Here is a 19,385-nt window from a genome sequence, read left to right on the forward strand (position 1 = left end):
TGGTGCGCAGGAAGTTGAGGATGGGGGCGAAGACGGTGGGGTCCCTGTCGATGAAGATCTGCGGGAAGGGGGGGCAGATGATGGATGGGACAAAACACGGGGCTGAGTGGGGCTCCTGTCCCTCCTCCTACCCGCTGCCCCGTTTCAGCTCTTGCCCTACTCACAGCTCCAGTCTCATCTTTCAGTGTAGAGATGCGTCCGCTGAGAAGACTGTAGGGAGGGGATGCAGAGTAGGTGTAAAGGGCAAGGGTGTGTGTGTGAAGGGGGTGGAGGGTGGGGAGGGTGAGTGGGGCATTAGGTTTTCCCATACCCTCTCGTCCTGCCCCCCACCACCCGACCCAAACTGTCTCTCCCGATCACCTGGAGAAGAAGGAGTCTGGGATCCAGGTGAGAGTCTGGCGAGAGGTACTGAACCTAAGCGGGGAAAGTGAGCGCACAGTAGGGGATGGAAGGAGGGAAGGAACGTAGCTCCTTACCCCACCGCCATCCCGGGCGCCAGTCCGAGCACTCGCGCTTTCAGCAGGGGGCGGAGCAATCCTTGATGGACAGGGATTCCCCAAGAGAGAGGCGGTACTCCCACCCCGTTCCCGGTCCCCGAGGTGGGGGCCTCAGGAATCTCCTACACTCACCTCTTGCCTCCCACGTTCAGATGAATCACCTCCCCCGGAGGCCCCCGACTCGGGACCCCTTCTGCTGCAGGTGCCGCGGCTGCCATGGCCCCCGGGCGAGCCGGCCGGCCAGCACCCGCTTCCGGGTCTACACTCGGGTCCCGCCCCCCACTGCCTGCTCATTGGCCTGGAGACTCCCAGAGCCACCGGCGATTGGACACAGCGCTCACCCGTCGCAGTTAAATTCTCCGCCTCCTTAAAGGGACCCGCCTTTCCTGTGCTGGACGGGGCGCACCGCAAGGCTGTTTTGGGGAAGTTTAGTTACAAGGGCTAGCAAAACATTCCTCTAGGAATGGTTCCCATTTTAGGAATGGAATCTAGGTGCTTCGTCGGGGACGTGTGTTTAGACCCCGAAGTTAGTTCACATCAAGGGGACATCTAAATGTTCTCTGCAGCCGCAGTCTCTCCCCGCGCCACCCTCCATTCCCCTCCCCCCGCACCCCCTCTCAGGCGCAGCCCATGAAACGCGAACAAACCAGCATAGACCGTCAAAGCCAAAGTATTTATTATAGGTACATACAGTGTGCGCCTGCCACACCGCCCCACACCCCTGGGCCCCAGCGGCTCCTCCAGGTGGCTATGGGGGCTGCCCACAACCCGGTTCCCCCACTCCCTAGGGAGGTGCTTCTGCCAGAAGCATGCAGGGGGGAGGGCTTCCCCTCGCCCCTCCCCTCACGTAGCGGCATTTACAGCTGGAGGGGGGAGGAGAGAGGAAGACAGTTTTGAGCTTTGACGCCCCTCCCATTAAAAGCCTTCGCGGATGCGGGGCGGGGGAGGAGGAGGTCGACGTTTTGCAAAAATAAACTAAGTCAGGAATTAACCGCATGGCTCTGAGACGGCGGAGTGCAGGGGCTAAGGCCCCTTCACTCCTCCTTCCCAGACAGAGATCAAGGCAGCATTGGAAGTGAGGTAAAGGTGGGGAGGAGACGTCCCCTCCCCACCCCCTAGCACCCTGGATGGTCCAGGGGACCTCACCAGCGGCCCCATGCCCATCCCTAGGGCGGAGAGGGGGGCAGGAATTATCGCCCCTACCACCCCAGCTTCTTGGGGCAGGATCTGGGGATCGGGGCAGGGGGCTTGGCTCAACTGGCCCCTTACCCGCCCCTCCCAACTCAGTTATTGCATAAAAATAATGGAGCCCCAGCACCTGGGGTGGGGTGGCGAGCAGGAAGGGGCCGAGATATGGCTATAGGGGCAGCAATCCCCCCACCACTTCCTGGAGTGCAGAAGTCCCCTCCTTTCCAGTGCCCATCTTGGCGCGTCCGCAGTGTTGGTGGAACTAGGGGCTCCCGCCCCTGCGGAAGAGAAAGTGTCTTTGTGCCCACAGTGCGGAGAGAAGGGGCGGGGATGGGTCAGGCCCAGGGGGTGGGAAGTCACTTCCGGCGCCCGCTGGCCCTGCGCTCCCCTGCCTCCCGCTTGGGGTTGCCCTCATCCGTGGAGGACGTGGTAGGTAGTGTCTGCCCCCAGCGGGCGATCTCGGCGTGTTCTCCCACTGAAGCGGCCACAGCCTCCAGCCAGCCGTTCATCTCCTCCTGGGGGAGAGAGACAGGGCACAGAGTCCGGATTTGGAAGAAGGCAGACTGAGTAACAGATGAGCCTGGAATCGGACTGCCCTCTGAACTTCCGTTTTCCAGTCTATTAAATGGGGGTGATAACAATAATGCAAACCGTCGCATAGCACTTCAAGATGTGCCAGGCTCTGTTGTAAGTGCTTCTGTGGATTAATTCACTTAATCCTATGCAATAGGATTATATCTAACACCCACTATAGGGATAAACAACAACACAAACAATGATAACATCAGCGACATTTATAGAGCACTGACCTTTACCAGGCCATGTAAGTACTCTGTATGTATCAACTTAGTTCTCATAAGAACCCTAGAATGGAAAACTGTTTTCATCTCCATGTTAAAAGTAAATTGGCAGGGAGAGAATACAGGCCTACCCCAGAGCCTCTGGTAAGAATGAATGAGATGAGCATTATTATTTTCAACATCTCTTTAAACCACCTCCATGACTGCTCCTCCCCTGACCTCTCCCCTTAGCCTCAGTCCCATTGTTCACTCTCTTCCACCCCCTCCTCCCCTCCCCACAGTCCGGCTGGGGGCCAGCCTTGTGCCCTCACATGTGGGTGCCTGTCCTGGTTGCCTCCTGGGCTCCACACCTCCTCTCTCCCTCTCCCCAGTCTACCCTGCACATTGTTGCCAAAGGATCTTTCTTAGACATCACTGTAACCTCTACCCCCCAATCTTGCTCAGACTCTGCCATGGCTTCCCAATGCCCTTAGGACAAACTCCAACCCCCTTCAAATGGCCCACAATACTCTGTGAGATCCAACCCCTGGGAACCTTTCTGGGATCCTTCCTCCTTGAACCCTCCACCAGCTCAGTTAATGCTTTGTATTTCTGCACCTCTGGTTCTTCTCTGCCTGTATCATCCCATTTTTTCACTAACTCCCATCTTTTATCTTTCCAGTGGTGCTTCAGGGGCCAAGGCAAGGAGGTTGGACTTTGTCCTGGGGCTTCCAGGCAGCCCTCCAGGTCCCTGCCTCCCCTCCCCCCCTCCTTAGGTTAGGAACTTCCTCTGGGCTCTCACTGTCAATAGGCTTTCCCATCATAGCCTGGTGACTCTGGCTTGTGTTTCTGGCTCACAGTTGCATCACTCTGGGCCAGAAACCAGCCAGCCAGGTTGCCCCTGAGGTCCAGAGAGGGGAGAGAAAGGACCAGATCTCACCTCATCTTTAGCCTGGAGCAAAAACTCGCTGCCATCCTGGGTCCTGTAGGAAGGGGACACAGAACTTGGGGAATCTGGGGCAGGGGCCCGGCCCACCCATCCACCAACTATCCTCCAGGGAAGCAGGGTATTGCTGGGGGGAGGAGGGGAGTCGGGCCTTGGATCCCTCCCCCTTGCCCATTGGGGGGCTCACTGGAGCTTGAAGACGTGCTTCTTTTTCTTGTAGTCACTAGCCACCTCGCTGGTGGCCTTGTGCAGGCTGAGCAGTGGCTCCCCGCCGTGTGTGCCCCCAGACGCCGGACCCTTGGCGTCCTTGTAGAAGCCCAGCTCCCCCTTGCTGAGAACGCAGTACAGGCTCACCCAAGACCTGGGGTGACGATATGGGGCTCAAGGCAGAGTCACAGCACTCTGCCTGGGAACTCTTCATTAATACCTTTCATGGCTGAAAACACCTGAGCCTTCCTTCTTCTTGGGCCTTTGCCTTAGCCGGGCCATGTGTCTGGGGTGCTCTTCCTTATGGATGTTCCTGAGCTGAGGGGAGACTCTAAGACTCTCAGTTCCAAGCCTTATGCTGACCCCTGCTGGGCCTGCCCTTCCATTTCCCCTCCCATACTGAATTTCCTGAAGGCAAGACTTAAGCTGTCTTCTCCATAAGCCTTTGCTTGGGCGTGTTCCTTGCCTACTCCTTCACCCACCATGGAATCCCCTGAAAGGAGATCTCTGCGTCTTGTGTCTTGTATGAGAAATGCCTATCTCCTATTCGGCCAAAGCCTCAAAGGAGAAGGAAGTCTCTTGAGTGAAATACACAGAAGGTGCCCCTTTATTCCCACCTTGGCCTCACTACCAGGAAAAAAGACTGCCTCAAGGCAAAACCTCAACCTGTTTTGCTCTTTACACATCTTGGGTCTAGGCCTCACTCTGATCGCTGGCCACCTCTCCCCAGATTCTGCCTCACAGTTGGACAAAAAAAGGGTTGGACAAACATGAGCTGAACTCCAAGAGTAAGTCGCTATTTAGACATCTGCATGTGCCCCCTACCTCAGACCTCAGAGCTTGGGCTCTGTCCCTTTTCAGACCTCTCCAGCCACCCCGGCAACAATTTGAAACTTCGAGGATGGATCCACCCCATTCATTGAGAGGTTGGATGACCTCTCCAAGCTTCACCTTACAAACCATTGGAACCTTGTAGGCTAGACCCCAGATCCAATTTGCCATTAGCTCTATAGTTAGCTCCTGAGTTGGTTGCTATGAGTTTGGGTGGCAATTTATTTACATTTGGAATATTTTCTTCCTTTACGGTCCAGCTCCCCACCTAAGCTCCACTCCCTTGGCCACCGAACTAAACCCTAAGTCCCGTTCCTCCAATTCAAAGATTCGAGTCCTTGGAGCCCCGCCCCTCTTCAGGCCCCGCCTACCCCCGCCACCCGTAGGACTCCAGGAAGTTTAGTACCACCCCCAGGCCCATCTATTCATTTATTGGACACTCTGAGCTTGGGACCCGCCTTCCAAAACCCCGCCCACACGCTCACCGGTTGGACGACTTGCGGTTAGCGTCGAGCTCGCGCTTGCGCAGCAGGAAGCCCTCGTGCTGCACTGTGTGAGTGGGCGGTGGCGGAGGCGCGGGGGCGGAGCCGCCCTGGGCCGGGGCGGAGCGCGAGCGCCGGCTTCCCCCGCCCTCACCACCCTCTCTGGGCCGCGGCCGCCGTCGCGGCTTGGGCCGGTCCCGTGCCCGCGGCCGGTCCGGCCGAGGTGTCCGCTCGGGCGGCTCAAGCCCGTTGGGCAGGCGGCCTGGGGGAAGCTCACGAGGCTGAGGCAGCGACGGCTGTGTGGAGGGAGGGGGAAGAGGGGTGCTGTCCATAGGGGGGGTGTTGGAGTCATCTGCCTGGGGGACTCGCGAGTCTGGGGGGTCCCATCTGTCTTGGAGGCGAGTATGGGAGGGCCTCAGGGCTGGAGACCCAACTTTTAGGGGCCCCATCGGTGTCGGGAGTGAGACTGTCAGGACTCCTGGGTTTGTAATCGCTCTCGATCTTAGGGAGGAAAGCGCTAGCTCTTTGGAGGTGGGTGTGCAGGCACGTTGATGTCCCGGCTGTCTGTAGGAGGAATCTGGGACTTCTGTGTGTGTGTGGCTGTCTGTGAGGATATGTGAACCCCCCACCGGGTTAGAGAAAGTCTAGGACAGGTGTGGGAAGAGTGTGGAGTCTGTCTGTGTGTAGAGGGGAGTAGGAGTCTCCTTAGGTTGGTGGCCTTATCTTTCTTAAGGAGAGATTTTCAGTTTGTGGGAGGCATCTGGGGGCCCTTTCCATCACCCCCTGAGAATCTCTGCAGGGTTCAGATGGGGAGGGAGAGGTGGGAAGCAGGGCTAGGCATTGGTGTTTCTGACTCCTGCTGGGAGGAGAGGGTTCCCCATACCCCCACCCATCCTGAGGCTCAACTTACCCCAACAGGGAGCCCTGGGCCTGCTTCTTTCTCCTGCAGCTGCTCCACAATGTCAGCCAGGGTGGCCTTCCTGGGAGGGGGAGGCCGAAAGACCCAATGGAACTGGGGACGCCCTCTCCCAGGGGCCAGCTTGGTTTTTGCTGGAGGAGCCTCCACCTCTTAGCTTGAGATGCCAGGCCCCTGTTCACTTCTTCAGCTACCTTTCTCAGATGCTTGCCTCGTACACCATAGGTACTTGGAACATGTCTGCTGGAGGACAGAACCTCTCCTTTGAGTTTCAGCCAGAGAAAAATCCAAACTGGTGCCTTCAAGCCTTTGTACATTATGCTGCCTTTTTTCCCCACCCACTCCCTGAGATCCCAAGCCCCTCGGACTTCTTTGGTCATTTTGGGTCATCACTATCCATTGTTTCCCCCGCTGGACTGGGATCTCCACCCAAACAGGGCTGAGGCTGGTGTGGCCACTGCTCTAGCACATACCACATACAGAATGGGGACTCAGCAAACGTTCATGATATACAAAATTAAAAAGGAGTCAAGAAGTCATTGTCTCCAAAACATATTTGACCAATGGTCTCTTAGTGGGGATACAGCTGATAAGATCAATCTGCCCATCATGCTCTGGTTAACACTGGACTCTGAAAGGCCTGGGTTCCAGTCCTGCTTCATCCAAACTGATCGACTTGCCCTCTCTGAGCCTCAGTTGCCCCATCCATAAAATGGAGATGACAGTAGCCCCCAGTTTAAATGGCGGAGAAAGACTGTGATGAAGGGTTAGAAGATGGTTTCACCATTAGCCCAGTAGAGAAACTGAGGTGCAGGGAGGACAAAATCCCTGCCTGGGCCACCTAGGCAGGGGCCAGAACTCAGTAGCTAAGTCCTTTCCTCCTACAGAACTGCCACTGTGGGACCATGGGCACCTCTCCTCGTCTCCTTCAGCCTGTTTGCACCTCTGCAAAATGGGTACCAGGGCAGTAAGCAGTTCTGAGCCCCAGCAGCCCTCCCCACGGGCCCGCGTGGCTCCAGGAGCTCTCCGTGTCCCCGCTCCCTCATTCCCTGGGCACCTGAGGGCCTCACCCCTTGGCCAGCTCTCCTCTGGTAGGCATCTCCTGTTCGCTGGACTCCTGTCTCTCCAACCGCCGCTCGCGCCGCTCGCGCCGCCGCTCCATCTGCTCATAGCGGCCCAGGGTGAGGCTGTGTGCCGCCTCGTGGTCCGCGGACTCCTGCCGCTCTGGCCGTCGCCTCCGCGCAGCCTCCTCGGGTTGATCGGCCGATTCCTGACGCTCCGGTCGCCGCCTCCTGGGCAGCTCCTCGGCGCGATCAGCTGACTCCTGGCGCTCTGGGCGCGGCCGGACCTGCTCCGCCGCCGCGAGGGCCCCGGGGGTCTCCGCCGCATCCTCGGGTGCGGCCGGCGGGGCTGGAGTCTCCACCCTCCCCGGGATCTCCGGCAGCCGGTCGATGCGCGGCTGGAGGCGCTCGGGCTTGAGCTCCTGGCGCACGTACCCCACCCGGGTCCGCACCTCTGCGGACAGTGTGTCCGAGGCCCGACGAGCCAGGGGCTCCAAGCCCCTCTCGTAGCCCCCTGGCCTCAGTAGGGGCGCTGCCTTGGCCGCCAGTTCCGTGGGGTCTCCAAAGAACTTGCGCCCCAGCAGGGGCGTCGGGGGCTGCTTGCTCTGTTCCGCCTTGAGTTTCTCTATCTGGGAACGGAGGGGCCAGGGTCAGGTAAAGGGGTGTGGGGGTGGGCGGTCTGGGTTGTCTCCCACACCATGCAGTTTAATAGTTTCTATTACTGACAAGGCAAGGTTGTGCAGGCCTGCGTCCATGTTTTCTCCCTGCCAGGAACTTAATTCCTTTCTTCCTTGTCAAACATCTAGTGTTAAGAATCGGCTAAATAATCACTTTCTCTAGGTGACTTTCTGACTCCCACTGCCTCCTTCCTGAATGTCCCCTAACCCAGGGCATTGAAACAAGGGTCTTTCCTCATTCTTCAAGTCTCACTCAGATAGGCCTCCCCCTACGCCAGGACAAGTGCTCCGGGTTCCCACAGCACCTTGTGTTTCCCCCATCCCAGCCCTGGGCTGTCACTGTCTGGTGACAGGTCTGTCCCCTTCCTCTCCCCCACTGGACTGGGAGCCCAGTGAGGGTCTGCCTCAGCCCTCACTCAACTCAGCACTGAGTACCAAGTTCCAGTCCCAGTATGTCTGTCTCATATAGATGGATGGGGATGGGGGGGTGGGCAGGATCTCGGGTGCTGACCGTGGTCAGGCGCCGCAGAGAGCTGAACCTTTCTTCCCAGGCTGCAGCCGCTTTGCGGAAGGCCTCGTGTCGCCGGATAAGCTGTTCCACCTCATCCACGCTGCTGCCCAGCTCCCGGCTCTGCAGGAGCGGCTCTTGGGCTGTCAGCCAGGCATCGGCCACCACTGCCTCCTGGGCAAATTGGTGCACTTCCAGCACTGAGGGGAGACATTGGGGGTGAGGGTGAAGGGTGCACCTGTGGGCCCTTCACAGGGCACTGGCTGTTTTCTCTGGCCCTCCACCCTGCCCCCTCCACATCTTCCCGCTTCCTGTATCCCAGCCCTGACCACTCTGGGCTCTGCAGGAATGAGAGGGGCTGGGGGTATTTCTGAGGGCACCAGCTTCTCCCCTAGGTGTCCACCACCAGAGATTCAATGGCAAGACAGTCCTCTTGTCCACCGCCGCCCTCCAGGCCATCATGTTTGCTGCTGGGCACCCATGAGTGGTGTACAAAGCATGCTGGGTCACCCTCTGGGCCTTTCCAAACATGCAAATCCCTGTGCCCTTGAACCCCATGCATCTGGGCCCCCACTCACTCTGCTGCAGCCATTCCCAATGGCGGTCCCATTTCTCTGACACCTCCTCCTTCCTGGTTCCCAACTTGTCCAGCTGTGCCTGGATCTGGGAGTGGTGGGTGGGTAGGAGAGGCGTCAAGGGAGGTTCCTGCCCCAACGGGCACAGATGGCAGAGGGGCACCCCCGTGCCCCTTCCCACCTCGTCAGCCATGGCACTCTTGTTGAGCAGCAGAGAGCGCCCCAGCTCCTGGCAGGCTGTCAGCTCAGGCACCCGTGCCTCCAGCTCAGTCTTCAGGCCCTGGTGGTAGTTCATGAGCACCTCCACTGACGACACGTCCCTACAGTGGTCGGGGGCGGGAATCTGAGCCTCAGATAGCCTCTCCAGGCCCCCATGGCAGATGCCAGTCCCGGATGAACCCAGATCCCTGAGCCAGCTGTTTGGTAGCATCTCAGGACACCCACCTTGTCAGGCCAGGTGCTGAGGGGCCAAGCTCTTCACTGACTCAGTGACTCCAACTTTTTCCAAGGTGTTCAAATGGCACATTCTGGTGATTCTAACCTCAGGCGTCAAGATCTAATTGTTCTAACTTTTTAAAGCTAAGCTTCTGAAGGCTCCACTGGCCAATGATCTGAACTTTCCAAGTCTGGGCTATCCAAATGGCAGGCAGCCGCTAGACCTGGGTAGCAAGTAAGCCGTTGAAATGTGGCTGGTCTGAATTGAGATGTGTTGAAGTATAAAGTACACATCCTATTCTGAAGACTGTAAAATAGCCCAATGATTTTATTTATTAAAAAAAAATATTTTGGGGGCGCCTGGGCAACTCAATTTCAGTTAAGCGCCTGACTTTGGTTCAGATCATGATCTCACAATTTGTGAGTTCAAGTCCTACATTGGGCTCTGTGCTGACAGCTCAGAGCCTGGAGCCTGCTTCGGATTCTGTATCTCCCTCTCTCTGCCCCTCCCCTGCTCACACTCTCTCTCTCTCTCAAATATAAATAAACATTAAAATATATTCTTAATTTTTTAAAAATAAGCTCTACCCCCCAACATGGGGCTCGAACTCATGATCCTGAGATCAAGAGTCGCATGCTCTACCGACTGAGCCAGCCAGGTGCTCCTCAATAATTTTAATACTGACTACATGTTGAAATGATATATATTTGGGTTAGTAAAATGAATCACTGAAATTAATTTTCACTTGCCTCTTTGTACTTTTTTATTGAGTTAAAAAAAATTTTTTTAAAGTAATCTCCACACCCAACCTGGGGCTCAGACTTACAACCTTGAGATCAAGGGTTGTGTGCTCTACTGCCTGAGACAGCCAGACACCCCTGTACTTTTCTGATGTGTTTACAAGAAAAGCTTAAATTATATATGTGGCTCACATCTGTGGCTTGCATTATGTATCTACTGGACAGTGCTGTTCTCAGCTATCCTATGCCGAAACAAATCCCAAACTTCTGAAGGTTCCCCCAGTCAGCAAGCATAGCTTTGTAAGACTTAATACAGCCAAACTTGCTTCTGAAGATCCTGAATTATAATGATTCCTGCCTAAGACTTAGTATGTCTGGAATGATCTATTTCCCAAAAGTGCCCTCCTCTGAAGTTCTCCATCTCGGTAAATTCACCCATTCATCCATGGACTCCTCTTTTTCTCTCAGCCCCTGAAGCTAATTCATCAGTCAGACCGGACATCTATAACTTTAAAACACACACTGTGAAATGCTGTGACACCTCTGAGATTTTGTATTAAAAGAACTCAGCAAGGGGGTGGGCCAAATGTTGATGGGTGTTCATTCTCTGCGTGGGGGTTCACTGTGCTGTTATCACGACTCCTGTGTACACTTGAAATGTTTCCTAATAAACATTTTTTTTTAATTCTCAAAATGAATAACTTCTCCCCATCTCTACAACCATCACACTGAACCAAGCCCCCATCATCTCTCACCTGGATTATAGCAGCAGCCTCCTGGCTGGTGCACCTGTTTCTACCCCTGTTCTCTGTACTCCTTTTCCCACAAGGCATCTGGAGTAATCTTTCTCAAATGCACCTCATATCACATCACTCCCCTGCAGTGAAGTCTCCCACGGCTCCCAACTCAGGGAAAAAGGCAAACTCCTCACCATGCCCTATTGCCCCTCCCAGCTCATTTCCTACCACTCTCTACTCTCCCCCACCCCCACTCGCTCCATCCAATCATAATGATTGTCTAGCTCCTCCTCAAAATACAACCTACCTCGGGGTCTTTGCACTTGCTGATCCTTCCACCTGGAAAACTCTCCCCCCCCCCCAAAAAAAACCTTTACCCAACTCACCATCACTTCCCCCAAACTTTACGCAACTCACCATCACTTCCTTTAGGCCTCCATTCAAACATCACATCCTCAGAGAGGCCTTGCCAGCTAGCACCTCATCCCCTTACCTTGCTTTGTCTTCCGAGCGCTTATTACTACCTGAAATAATATTAGGTGCTTTTTAATTTATTTGTTGCCTGCCTCTATGCTCAGAATGTAAGCAGCATCAGGGAAGCAGCTTGGTCTTGCTAACCATCCACGCACAGTAGGCATTCAAGAAATATTTGCTGAGTAAATGAACGTAGGCAAGGCCTCACAGTCAGAGTCACCACTCTCCAAATCCCTGTCTTCCTGGACATGCTGCTGAACTACATTTCCCAGCCTCCCCTGCAGACAGGTTGGGGCTCCTGGGCTGACAGATGGGAGTGCAGGTTTAGTCCCTGAAACCTCCCATGCGATCTTTCTCTCCTCTTCAGCGACTGCAACTTCTGGGGCCAAGTGATGGAAAGCCCTTGGGTCCCCATCACCGCAGTATGGGTTTCTGTTGGCCGCTCACTTTGAAGCATCAGGTCAGCAATAAATCAGTGCCCTCCACCCACTAGGTTAAGCCACAAATGCAGTCCCACACCTTGCTTTCCCTATCCTGGCTGCAGCCCACTCCGTGATGTGACACAGGGAGGGCAGCAGTGGGCAACTGGGAAGGCCAGAAGGAAAGAGGATGCCCTGAGCTGCCAAGGCCAGGCCTGACAAGGGGTCATAGCACACATGAAGCATTTCGTCCAGTGCCTGGCAGTTGGGTATTGAGATTTCTTCAGGGAAGGGGACTGCCGATGGGCTGCGGCGGGGAGGGGGGTGGTGCCCAGAGGCAGGTAGGGAGCCCGAGGTGGGATGAGGGGCACCTGGGCTTGTCAGCTGCCCCAATCTGGCCGGCGATGCCGTCCATCCAGGAGAGCAGGTCACGGGCCTGGCTGTGGAATCGCAGCGCGTCGGCCGTGGAGCTGACGTGCAGGCGGGCGTCTTCACAGGCTGCCAGCAGCTCCTTCCAGCCCTGCAGCACCTCCTGCTCCCGGCTGGCGATGGCCTCTGCGTGCTCACCCGCGTACACCGTCCGCAGCTGGGCTGCCCCCTCCTGCAGCTGCCGTACCTGCGGGGCATGCCAGGTCCAGCGCCGGCCCTCCTCGGGAGCCAGGCCCCGCCCCCCGGATCCGGGCCCCGCCCCGCCTCGGCTGGCCAGGTGTAATGAGCCGCCACCCTTGTGATCCCACAACTGGCTCTCCCCCTTATCCGCTGCCTGATTTCTGTTTGGGTTGCCCACTTCCTGATTGCTTCTTAGACCCATACCATGTTTCACTCACGTCTGCTGCCTGTTTGTCATTGACTCACCTGCGTTCTGACTGCTTTTGGACCTATGACCAGGTTTCTTTCAGTCCGCTGCCTGATTTCTTTTGGTCTGAGAGCCCTACTTCCACTGGGTCTGCCTCTACCTCAGTACAGACCGATCTGATTTCCTTCAGGAAACCTCTTTCCACCCTGATGTTGAGTAGACATACTGTCCATTTTTTTCTTCACTCAGTTTTTTTTTTTTTTTTCAGACTTACTACCTACTGCCCAAGTTCCTTCAGAATGCTTATTCAGTTACTATTAGGTCTCCTACTCAATTTCTATCGGCTTTGCCATGTGAGTTCTACCAGACCGGCCACTCACTCCCTATTGGTTCAGCCACCTGACTTCTTTTGGAGTGACCACCATATTTCTATCAGATCCACTGCCTAATCACTATCAGTCTCTCTGCTTGATTTCTAACAGTCTGACAGTCTAACAGCTCCACTGTCATTTCCATGAAACCCACTCCCATCAAAGTTCTTGCAGGAAAATCATAGGATACCATCCGAGACCTATCAAATTTCTATCTGCCCCAGAGCCAAATTTCTCTTAACCCTCTGAAATTTCCTTTAGGCTCTCCATGTGGATTTGGAAAAGATTCCCTTCACAGTTTCTAGGAGAACCCCTGCCATTGGAGAAACTGTCTGATTTCTATCAGACATTCTGTACCACCTTTCCCCCCACACTGCCTGAGTTCTACGTACCAAGCAATCAGGCGGTTTTCTGCCTGCCCCATCATCTGGCTTCTCCCTGTTCTGTGGTCTGTTTTCATCTGTTCTACTGTCTAATGTCGATCTGTTCTACAGCCTGACTTTTGCCTGCTCTGCAGCCCAACATGCCTTGGCCACGCTGTCCAGGCCCTCCCACCTCCCCTCTTGGCCACCGGCGCCCCACCTGGGACACGAGGAGCTGCAGGTCATGCTCAAAGGCCCGCAGGGTCCGCTGCATGGAGCTGGCGCTGGGTCTCGGCTCAGGTGGGGCGGTCAGACGGGGCAGTCGCCTCCGCTTCTCCTCGATCTGACCCTGAAGCTCTCGGGCATCGCTGAAGAACTTATGCAGCTCCCGAGAGGCGGCCAGCAGCTGAGCCCTTGTGCCCATAAGCTCCAGCAGCTCGGCCCAGGCCTCGTTCAGCCCGTCCTTCCACTCAGCCATGGTGGCCGCCGCCGTGTGGCCGCACTCAATCAGCTCATCCACCATCTGGTTCACGGCCGCCAGCCGCTCCCGCCCTGCCGTGCCCGTCTCACTGGCGAACTCGGAGAATTTCTCCTGCAGCACCTGCCACCAGGAACACAGCATGGGCCAAGGCCCTGTACACACGAGCCCCCTCCAGCCCACAGAGCACTTGCTCTGTAGCAATAACAGCAGCAAGAAAAATAATCCGATGACAGTAACTGACACCATCTTGGGCACCGTGTGTGCTGGGTATTGTCCTAAGTGTCTTACATTCTGGTAAATTCTTGGGGCCCACAAAAGAGCCAAGAGGTGGGTGCTATGATCATCCTCGGATTCGAGCTGGGGAAGCTGAGGCCCAGAGAACCTCAGGAGCATACGCGGTAGCCGCGGGTATTAATGTTATGACTGGTGGTGCTCACCGTGACGTGCTCAAAGTCCTGGCCAAGCTCAGGGGAGCCGGCCACCACCTCCTTCTCCGCGATCCAGTGCTCGAGCTCGTCCACCTGGCGGCTGAGCTGGTACAGCCAGTACTGCTGCTCCAGGCTCACCCTGCGCTCTTCGCCCAGCTCCTTGAGTGCCACATACAGGCGGTCCACCTGAGACTGCCGACGGCTGATCTGCTCGCTGATGGGGGACACGGAGGGGCAGGGATGGAGCCCCCCGAGACTTCAGGACAGAGCTGTGACCCCCTGCCACCCCCCTCTCAGGGCAGGGCTGTGTTTCCTCTGAACCTTCGGCCACAGTAGAACCAGCTCGGACTCCTTTGCGGGGGCTTCTGTTTTCTGCAAGACTTGGATTCAGTGAACCCAATACTTGCATCTATCTCAGCGCTCAGGGGAAACTGCTTCCCTAAGCTTGACAAGCTCACTGCCCCTCCCCTTCCCCCCCATCTTCTCTGTGGTCCCACCCCCTGCCCTTCCAGTGACCTGGGCGGGGCTTCCGACTCCCTACTTGGGTCCCCAGCCAAGGCACCTCACCTCCAGTCCATCTCCTGGCTCAGGAGGACAGAGGTCTAACCCTGGGCCCCCTCTCAGGTCCCAACCCTCGTTCAGGCCTCCCAGAGATGGCCCCTACTCTTGACCTTAGGGAGGCCATACACCTGGCCACCCAGGAGGTCTCAGGCTACACCCAATCACAGCACTCCAGGGTTTTCTGTCCTTCTGGACACTTCCCAGACACTGGGTGGAAAGAAGGCCCTTCCCTGTCTTGAGTTCTTCCTTCTCTCCTCAGTCTGAGGCATCACCTCGCATCCCTACACTCAAATTCCAGTACCCCTGGCCCCACCCTCTCAACCATCCCTGGGCACTGCCCCTCCATCCGGGGCCCCAACCACTTGCTGAAATCCGAGGGCTCCAGCTCGGGGCAGTGAGGGCCCCTCCCACCCCAATGTCCAATTTGGGACCGTGTCCCAATTTCCACCAGCGAAGCTTCAGATCCTGCTGGGCCATTCCTTAAGAACTGGCTCCGCCCCCGCCTGACCCCAATTCCCCGCCCCCCCGCCCCCGTCCGCCCACCTGTCCGGGTGCCCCATCTCCAATAGCGCCCGGCACTGGCGCGACAGCTGCGCGATGCTTTCCTCGTAGTTCTCCACGCCCTGCTCCAGCTGCAGGTGCTTCTTGAGCAGCTGCAGGGTGCTCTGTTCGTCCTGGGGGCACACGGCGCCCGCGATGAGGCGGCAGCGGCCGGCCCCGGGCTCCAGAGCCCCCGGGTCCCCCGCACCCCCCAGCCCGGGCGCACCTTGCCCTTGTCCTCACTCATCATGAGCAGCTCCTGCTCGCCCAGCCACGCCTCCACCTCCGCCACGTCGAAGTAGTACTGCTCCACCTGGAAGGCGGCGTCCAGCACCTGCTGCCGCCGCTCCGCCGCCTCCCGCAGGCCGGCCCAGGCGCCCTGCAGCTGCTCCTGACCTCGGCGCACGGCCTCCGCCTCCGGGCTACGCAGCGAGGCCAGCGTGCCCGCGCGCTCCAGCACCTCCTCCAGCCGCGGCCCGTGCGCCTGGATCTCCCGTCGCAGGCCCTGGGGGCGGGAGGTGGGGGTGTGGGTGGAGAGGGGCTTTCCGAGGCCCGGCAGGACCGCGTGTGCACAGCCCACGGAGGGCATCAGAACCCCCCCCCCCCCCCCCCCGCCCATAGCCCTCCACCTTGTGCCAGGAACCACGGAAGCAGTTTGCTGTAACTCGCTCACTCACACCCCCATGTTGCAGGTGGGAAAACAAGCAATTAGTAAGGGGGTGACAGGACTTGAGCACAGGACGCTGGCCCCAGAGACTGTGCTCTCAACCAAGCCGCCTGGTGGTGTCAGATACCCTCTAATGGTTGAAACAGGCTGCGAATCAGGTTGCTTAGGGGCAGTGGCTGTCTAACTCACGGGCAGTGAAGTGTGCAAATCTTTTTACACGTGGGTACACCGTGTACCCAGGGCAGGATGTGGAACACTTCTATCACCCTCCAACGTTCCCCCTCAAGCAGCTCTGCACTTGCCGTGTGCCTTCCTTGGCTTCTGTGCCTCAGTTTCCTCAAGTTGCAAACGGAGATAATACTTGCGGACACTGAGCGCCTGCTACCTGGCTGTCAGGCACTTTGCCAAGCAAGCGCTCTGCACGATGTAGCAGCTCATCTGGTCCTCATGGCAGCCCCAGGCGTCTGACTTCATTCTATCTCACTTTACAGATGGAGAAGCCGAGGCACGGCGGGGTGGGGGGGGGGGGGCGGGCGGTGTTGAGGAACTTGCCAACTGCACATGGCTGGTGGTGGCCCTAACATCCACCTTGTGGGGTTCCTGGAATGCAGTAGGTGCTCAATCAGTACCAACTGCTATCACTCGTCCAACAGCTCCTGAGTGTCCAGCACTCTTGTGCACGCACAGCTGAGCTCCCCCAGCATTAAGCACGAAGTGCACTTGACTGCTTGCCTCAACCGTGAAAAGGACAGGCCAGTTCTGCTTGTCCTCAACACTGTCAACGGCCAAGAGTGTGTTCATCGAAACAGAGACACGAAAGCTGGGGCGCCTGGGTGGCTCAGTTGGCTAAGCGTCCAACTCTTTTTTTTTTTTTTTTTTAGAGAGTATATATATATATATATATATATATATATATATATATATATATAACATTTATTTATTTTTGAGACAGAGAGAGACAGAGCATGAATGGGGGAGGGTCAGAGAGAGGGAGACACAGAATCTGAAACAGGCTCCAGGCTCTGAGCTGTCAGCACAGAGCCTGACATGGGACTTGAGATCATGACCTGAGTCGAAGTCGGCTGCTTAACTGACTGAGCCACCCAGGCGCCCCAAGTGTCCAACTCTTGATGTCAGCTCGGGCCGTGATCTCATGGTTGTGGGATCGAGCCCAGAGTCAGGCTCCATGCTAAGCGGAACCTGCTTGGGATTGTCTCTCCCCTCCCTTCTCCCTGCCCCTCCCCTGCTCATGAGCTCGCTCTCTCTCTCTCTCTCTCTCTCTCAAAATAAATAAACTTAAAAAAAAGAAGAAGAAGAAGAACGAAATCTAAAAAAACCCTCCATCTGTGCAGCGTGGTCACAAACTTTTGAGAATAATTTGTAAACCCACCTCCCCTCCATCTCTCAGTGCCCATTCTCCCAACTCATATTCTTTGGTAAAGGGGGTAATGAGAATAGCTGGTAGTGTTACTGTGGGGATTAAATTACACAACCAACATACCCCCCTAGGACGGCACTTGGCACACAGTAAGTCTTTTAATCCATGTGTAATTATTATCGGTAGTTGTAGTATTCCTCTTTTATGTGTCTTACACTAGGCTTTGACTGAGTTGCTTTGACTGAAGAGTCCTTTGGCTAAGTGATTTGAAAATTCAGATGTGGAACTAAGGCCCGGAGAAGGGAACAGAGATCCAGAGAGATCTTTGGGGCTCAAAAGCACCCCCACCTTGATCAGCTGGGGAGTCAGCGCTCTCCCACTGATTATCTCGTCCTTTCTCCCTGTGGGTGGTTTGAGTTCTCATCTACTGTTGTTTTTCTTTGTCCTTGCCCAACAGCCATGCTTCTCACTGTTACTCATGGGACCCTGGCTTTCCTTTGAGGAACCCCCTTGCTTCAATCTCAGCCCAGGTGATTAACGCTGACTCCACCTGCAGGTTCCAAGAGTGGGCCCTGAGTCCAGACCAGGCCAACAGAGCAGACAAATCCCTGGCCACCATGATTAGTTCGGGGATGGGTATGGGACTCAAGCTCGGCCAGGGAGAGTTTATCCCTGGGACTATTGCTGAAAATATTGAGAGAGAGAAATCCTCTTGAGTTTTACTGGTGGGATGTACACTTGAATCTGCTGGAGGTCTTTCGCTACCAGGGGAGAAGAGCTGGCCCTGAGAACAAAGCTACCACAGAAACATACACCCACACACCCACACTCACACCGCGTTGAGAGATTCGTGACATCACGGAAGTACCTGGATGCATCTATACCTGCTGTCCATCACAGTCTTCCCCATCACAAGAGCCAGCGAATTTCCTTTTTGGGGCCTTAACCACTTGGACCTGTTTTCTCTCATATCCAGATGTGTCCTAACCCACACCCTCACCCTGGCTCTGCTCACCTGGTTCTTTTTGATGTACTGTTGGACAGCCTGCAAACCACTGCCTCGCTCGGTCTGCATGGCCAGTGGCAGTCGCTCCTGGACCCATGCCTGGGGAGGATGCAGGGAGCAGGTCAAGGGGAGAATGCACCCAAGGACCCCTGCATCCCAATTCAACTGGAAGTCACCGGCACAGTATCTAAGGCCCTTCCTCACCAAAGAGTCTTGGTCACATCTTTGGCCCCTTCTCTTGACATGCTCTGCTTTGCTCTCTGCATGCACTCAAGCCAGGTTCGTGCTTACCTCTGTCCTCTGCACAGGCACGTCTTGCTTCCTGGAATTCCCTTCCTGCTCCCTCAGTGGGCTCACTGGGACTCTTCCTTCCTGTCTCCACTCAGACATCCCCTCCTCTAGGAAACCCTCCCTGACTCTGGACCTTGGCCAGCTGCCTCCTAACTTTCTCATAACAGCCCTAATCACCCTGGATTGTCACTGTCTGGAGAGAGCTCTGTCTCCCCCCCCCCCCGCCCCCGCCCCCCCTCCCACCTTGGACTCTTGAGCCCTCTATGGGCAGGAATGGGGTCCATCTTGGTCACCCCCGTTGCATTATCATCCAAGCCCAGAGCTGGGCCCATAATGATCAAGTGAATGAGCAAATGCGTGAGTAAATGAACGAATGAGCAAATGAGGAAGTGACTAAGTGTGAAAATGAATGAATGAGGGGCGAGCGAATAAATGGATGGTAATAAATCAGCGAGGGAAGGAATAAAGGATGAGTCAGTGAACAACTAAATGGCTTCATGAATAAATCAAGGAATGAGAGTAAGTGAGCGTGGAAAAGGTGAATGAATAAATGCGTGGATAAGTGAACGAGTGAATGAGTAAGGGAAGGATTGAGTGACTGGGTCTAGCGCCGTGTCAGTCGGTAGGTCTCCCAGTCAGCTCCGCCCTTGAACTCGCCAAGGTCCCACGGCCTCGCCCCCACTCCCAACCTCCACTCCCCCGCTGGCTCGCCGGCTCGCCTGTGGCCTCCTAACCCGCCCCATCCGCGCAACCCTCACCTCCCGGTTACCCCGGTCCCGCCCCGTCCCCGTGCCGGTCCTCACCAGCTCGTCGTCGAGGTCGTGCGCCACCTGGTGCAGCTCCTTGGAGGCGAGCAGCAGGCGGCGGCGCTCCTGCAAGGGCTCGAGCAGGCGCACCAGGCGCTCGCCCACCGCGTTCTGCCGCTCGCCCACCAGCTCCTTGCTGGCCGGCTCCAGGGGCAGCGCCGCGGTCTGCGCCTGCAACTCTCCCACCTCGCGGTACCACTCCTCCACCTGCGACTCCATCGACTG

At 56.3% G+C, this 19,385-nt stretch overlaps 2 protein-coding genes across 5 annotated transcripts in view; both read right to left on the bottom strand.

The window, feature by feature from the left end:
* SHKBP1 (SH3KBP1 binding protein 1) overlaps positions 1-767 on the bottom strand; it is a 10,956-nt gene extending 10,189 nt beyond the window's left edge. For both annotated transcript variants that reach the window (XM_058709527.1, XM_058709526.1), the window contains exons 1-4: positions 630-767; positions 361-414; positions 165-210; positions 1-58 (exon numbers count right to left, since the gene is read on the bottom strand). The exon at positions 1-58 is cut by the window's left edge and continues 16 nt beyond it. In XM_058709527.1, coding sequence (XP_058565510.1) covers positions 1-58; positions 165-210; positions 361-414; positions 630-715 — 244 coding nt within the window. In that variant the 5' untranslated portion in view covers positions 716-767. The remainder of the gene's footprint in view (positions 59-164; positions 211-360; positions 415-629) is intronic.
* A 384-nt stretch (positions 768-1,151) lies between these two features.
* Positions 1,152-19,385, bottom strand: part of SPTBN4 (spectrin beta, non-erythrocytic 4) — an 81,991-nt gene continuing 63,757 nt past the window's right edge. For 2 of the 3 annotated variants that reach the window (XM_058706249.1, XM_058706250.1), the window contains 16 exons: positions 19,158-19,382; positions 18,073-18,162; positions 15,239-15,517; positions 15,016-15,146; positions 13,921-14,125; positions 13,223-13,603; positions 11,845-12,089; positions 8,849-8,987; positions 8,671-8,755; positions 8,096-8,292; positions 6,917-7,536; positions 5,841-5,910; positions 4,934-5,226; positions 3,598-3,771; positions 3,405-3,447; positions 1,152-2,200 (listed from right to left, as the gene is read on the bottom strand). In XM_058706249.1, coding sequence (XP_058562232.1) covers positions 2,042-2,200; positions 3,405-3,447; positions 3,598-3,771; positions 4,934-5,226; positions 5,841-5,910; positions 6,917-7,536; positions 8,096-8,292; positions 8,671-8,755; positions 8,849-8,987; positions 11,845-12,089; positions 13,223-13,603; positions 13,921-14,125; positions 15,016-15,146; positions 15,239-15,517; positions 18,073-18,162; positions 19,158-19,382 — 3,336 coding nt within the window. In that variant the 3' untranslated portion in view covers positions 1,152-2,041. The remainder of the gene's footprint in view (positions 2,201-3,404; positions 3,448-3,597; positions 3,772-4,933; positions 5,227-5,840; positions 5,911-6,916; positions 7,537-8,095; positions 8,293-8,670; positions 8,756-8,848; positions 8,988-11,844; positions 12,090-13,222; positions 13,604-13,920; positions 14,126-15,015; positions 15,147-15,238; positions 15,518-18,072; positions 18,163-19,157; positions 19,383-19,385) is intronic. The other variant, XR_009255609.1, reaches the window with a different exon arrangement.

The sequence above is a fragment of the Neofelis nebulosa genome, chromosome 17 (genome assembly GCF_028018385.1).
Source record: "Neofelis nebulosa isolate mNeoNeb1 chromosome 17, mNeoNeb1.pri, whole genome shotgun sequence".
NCBI classification, from domain to species: Eukaryota; Metazoa; Chordata; class Mammalia; order Carnivora; family Felidae; genus Neofelis; species Neofelis nebulosa.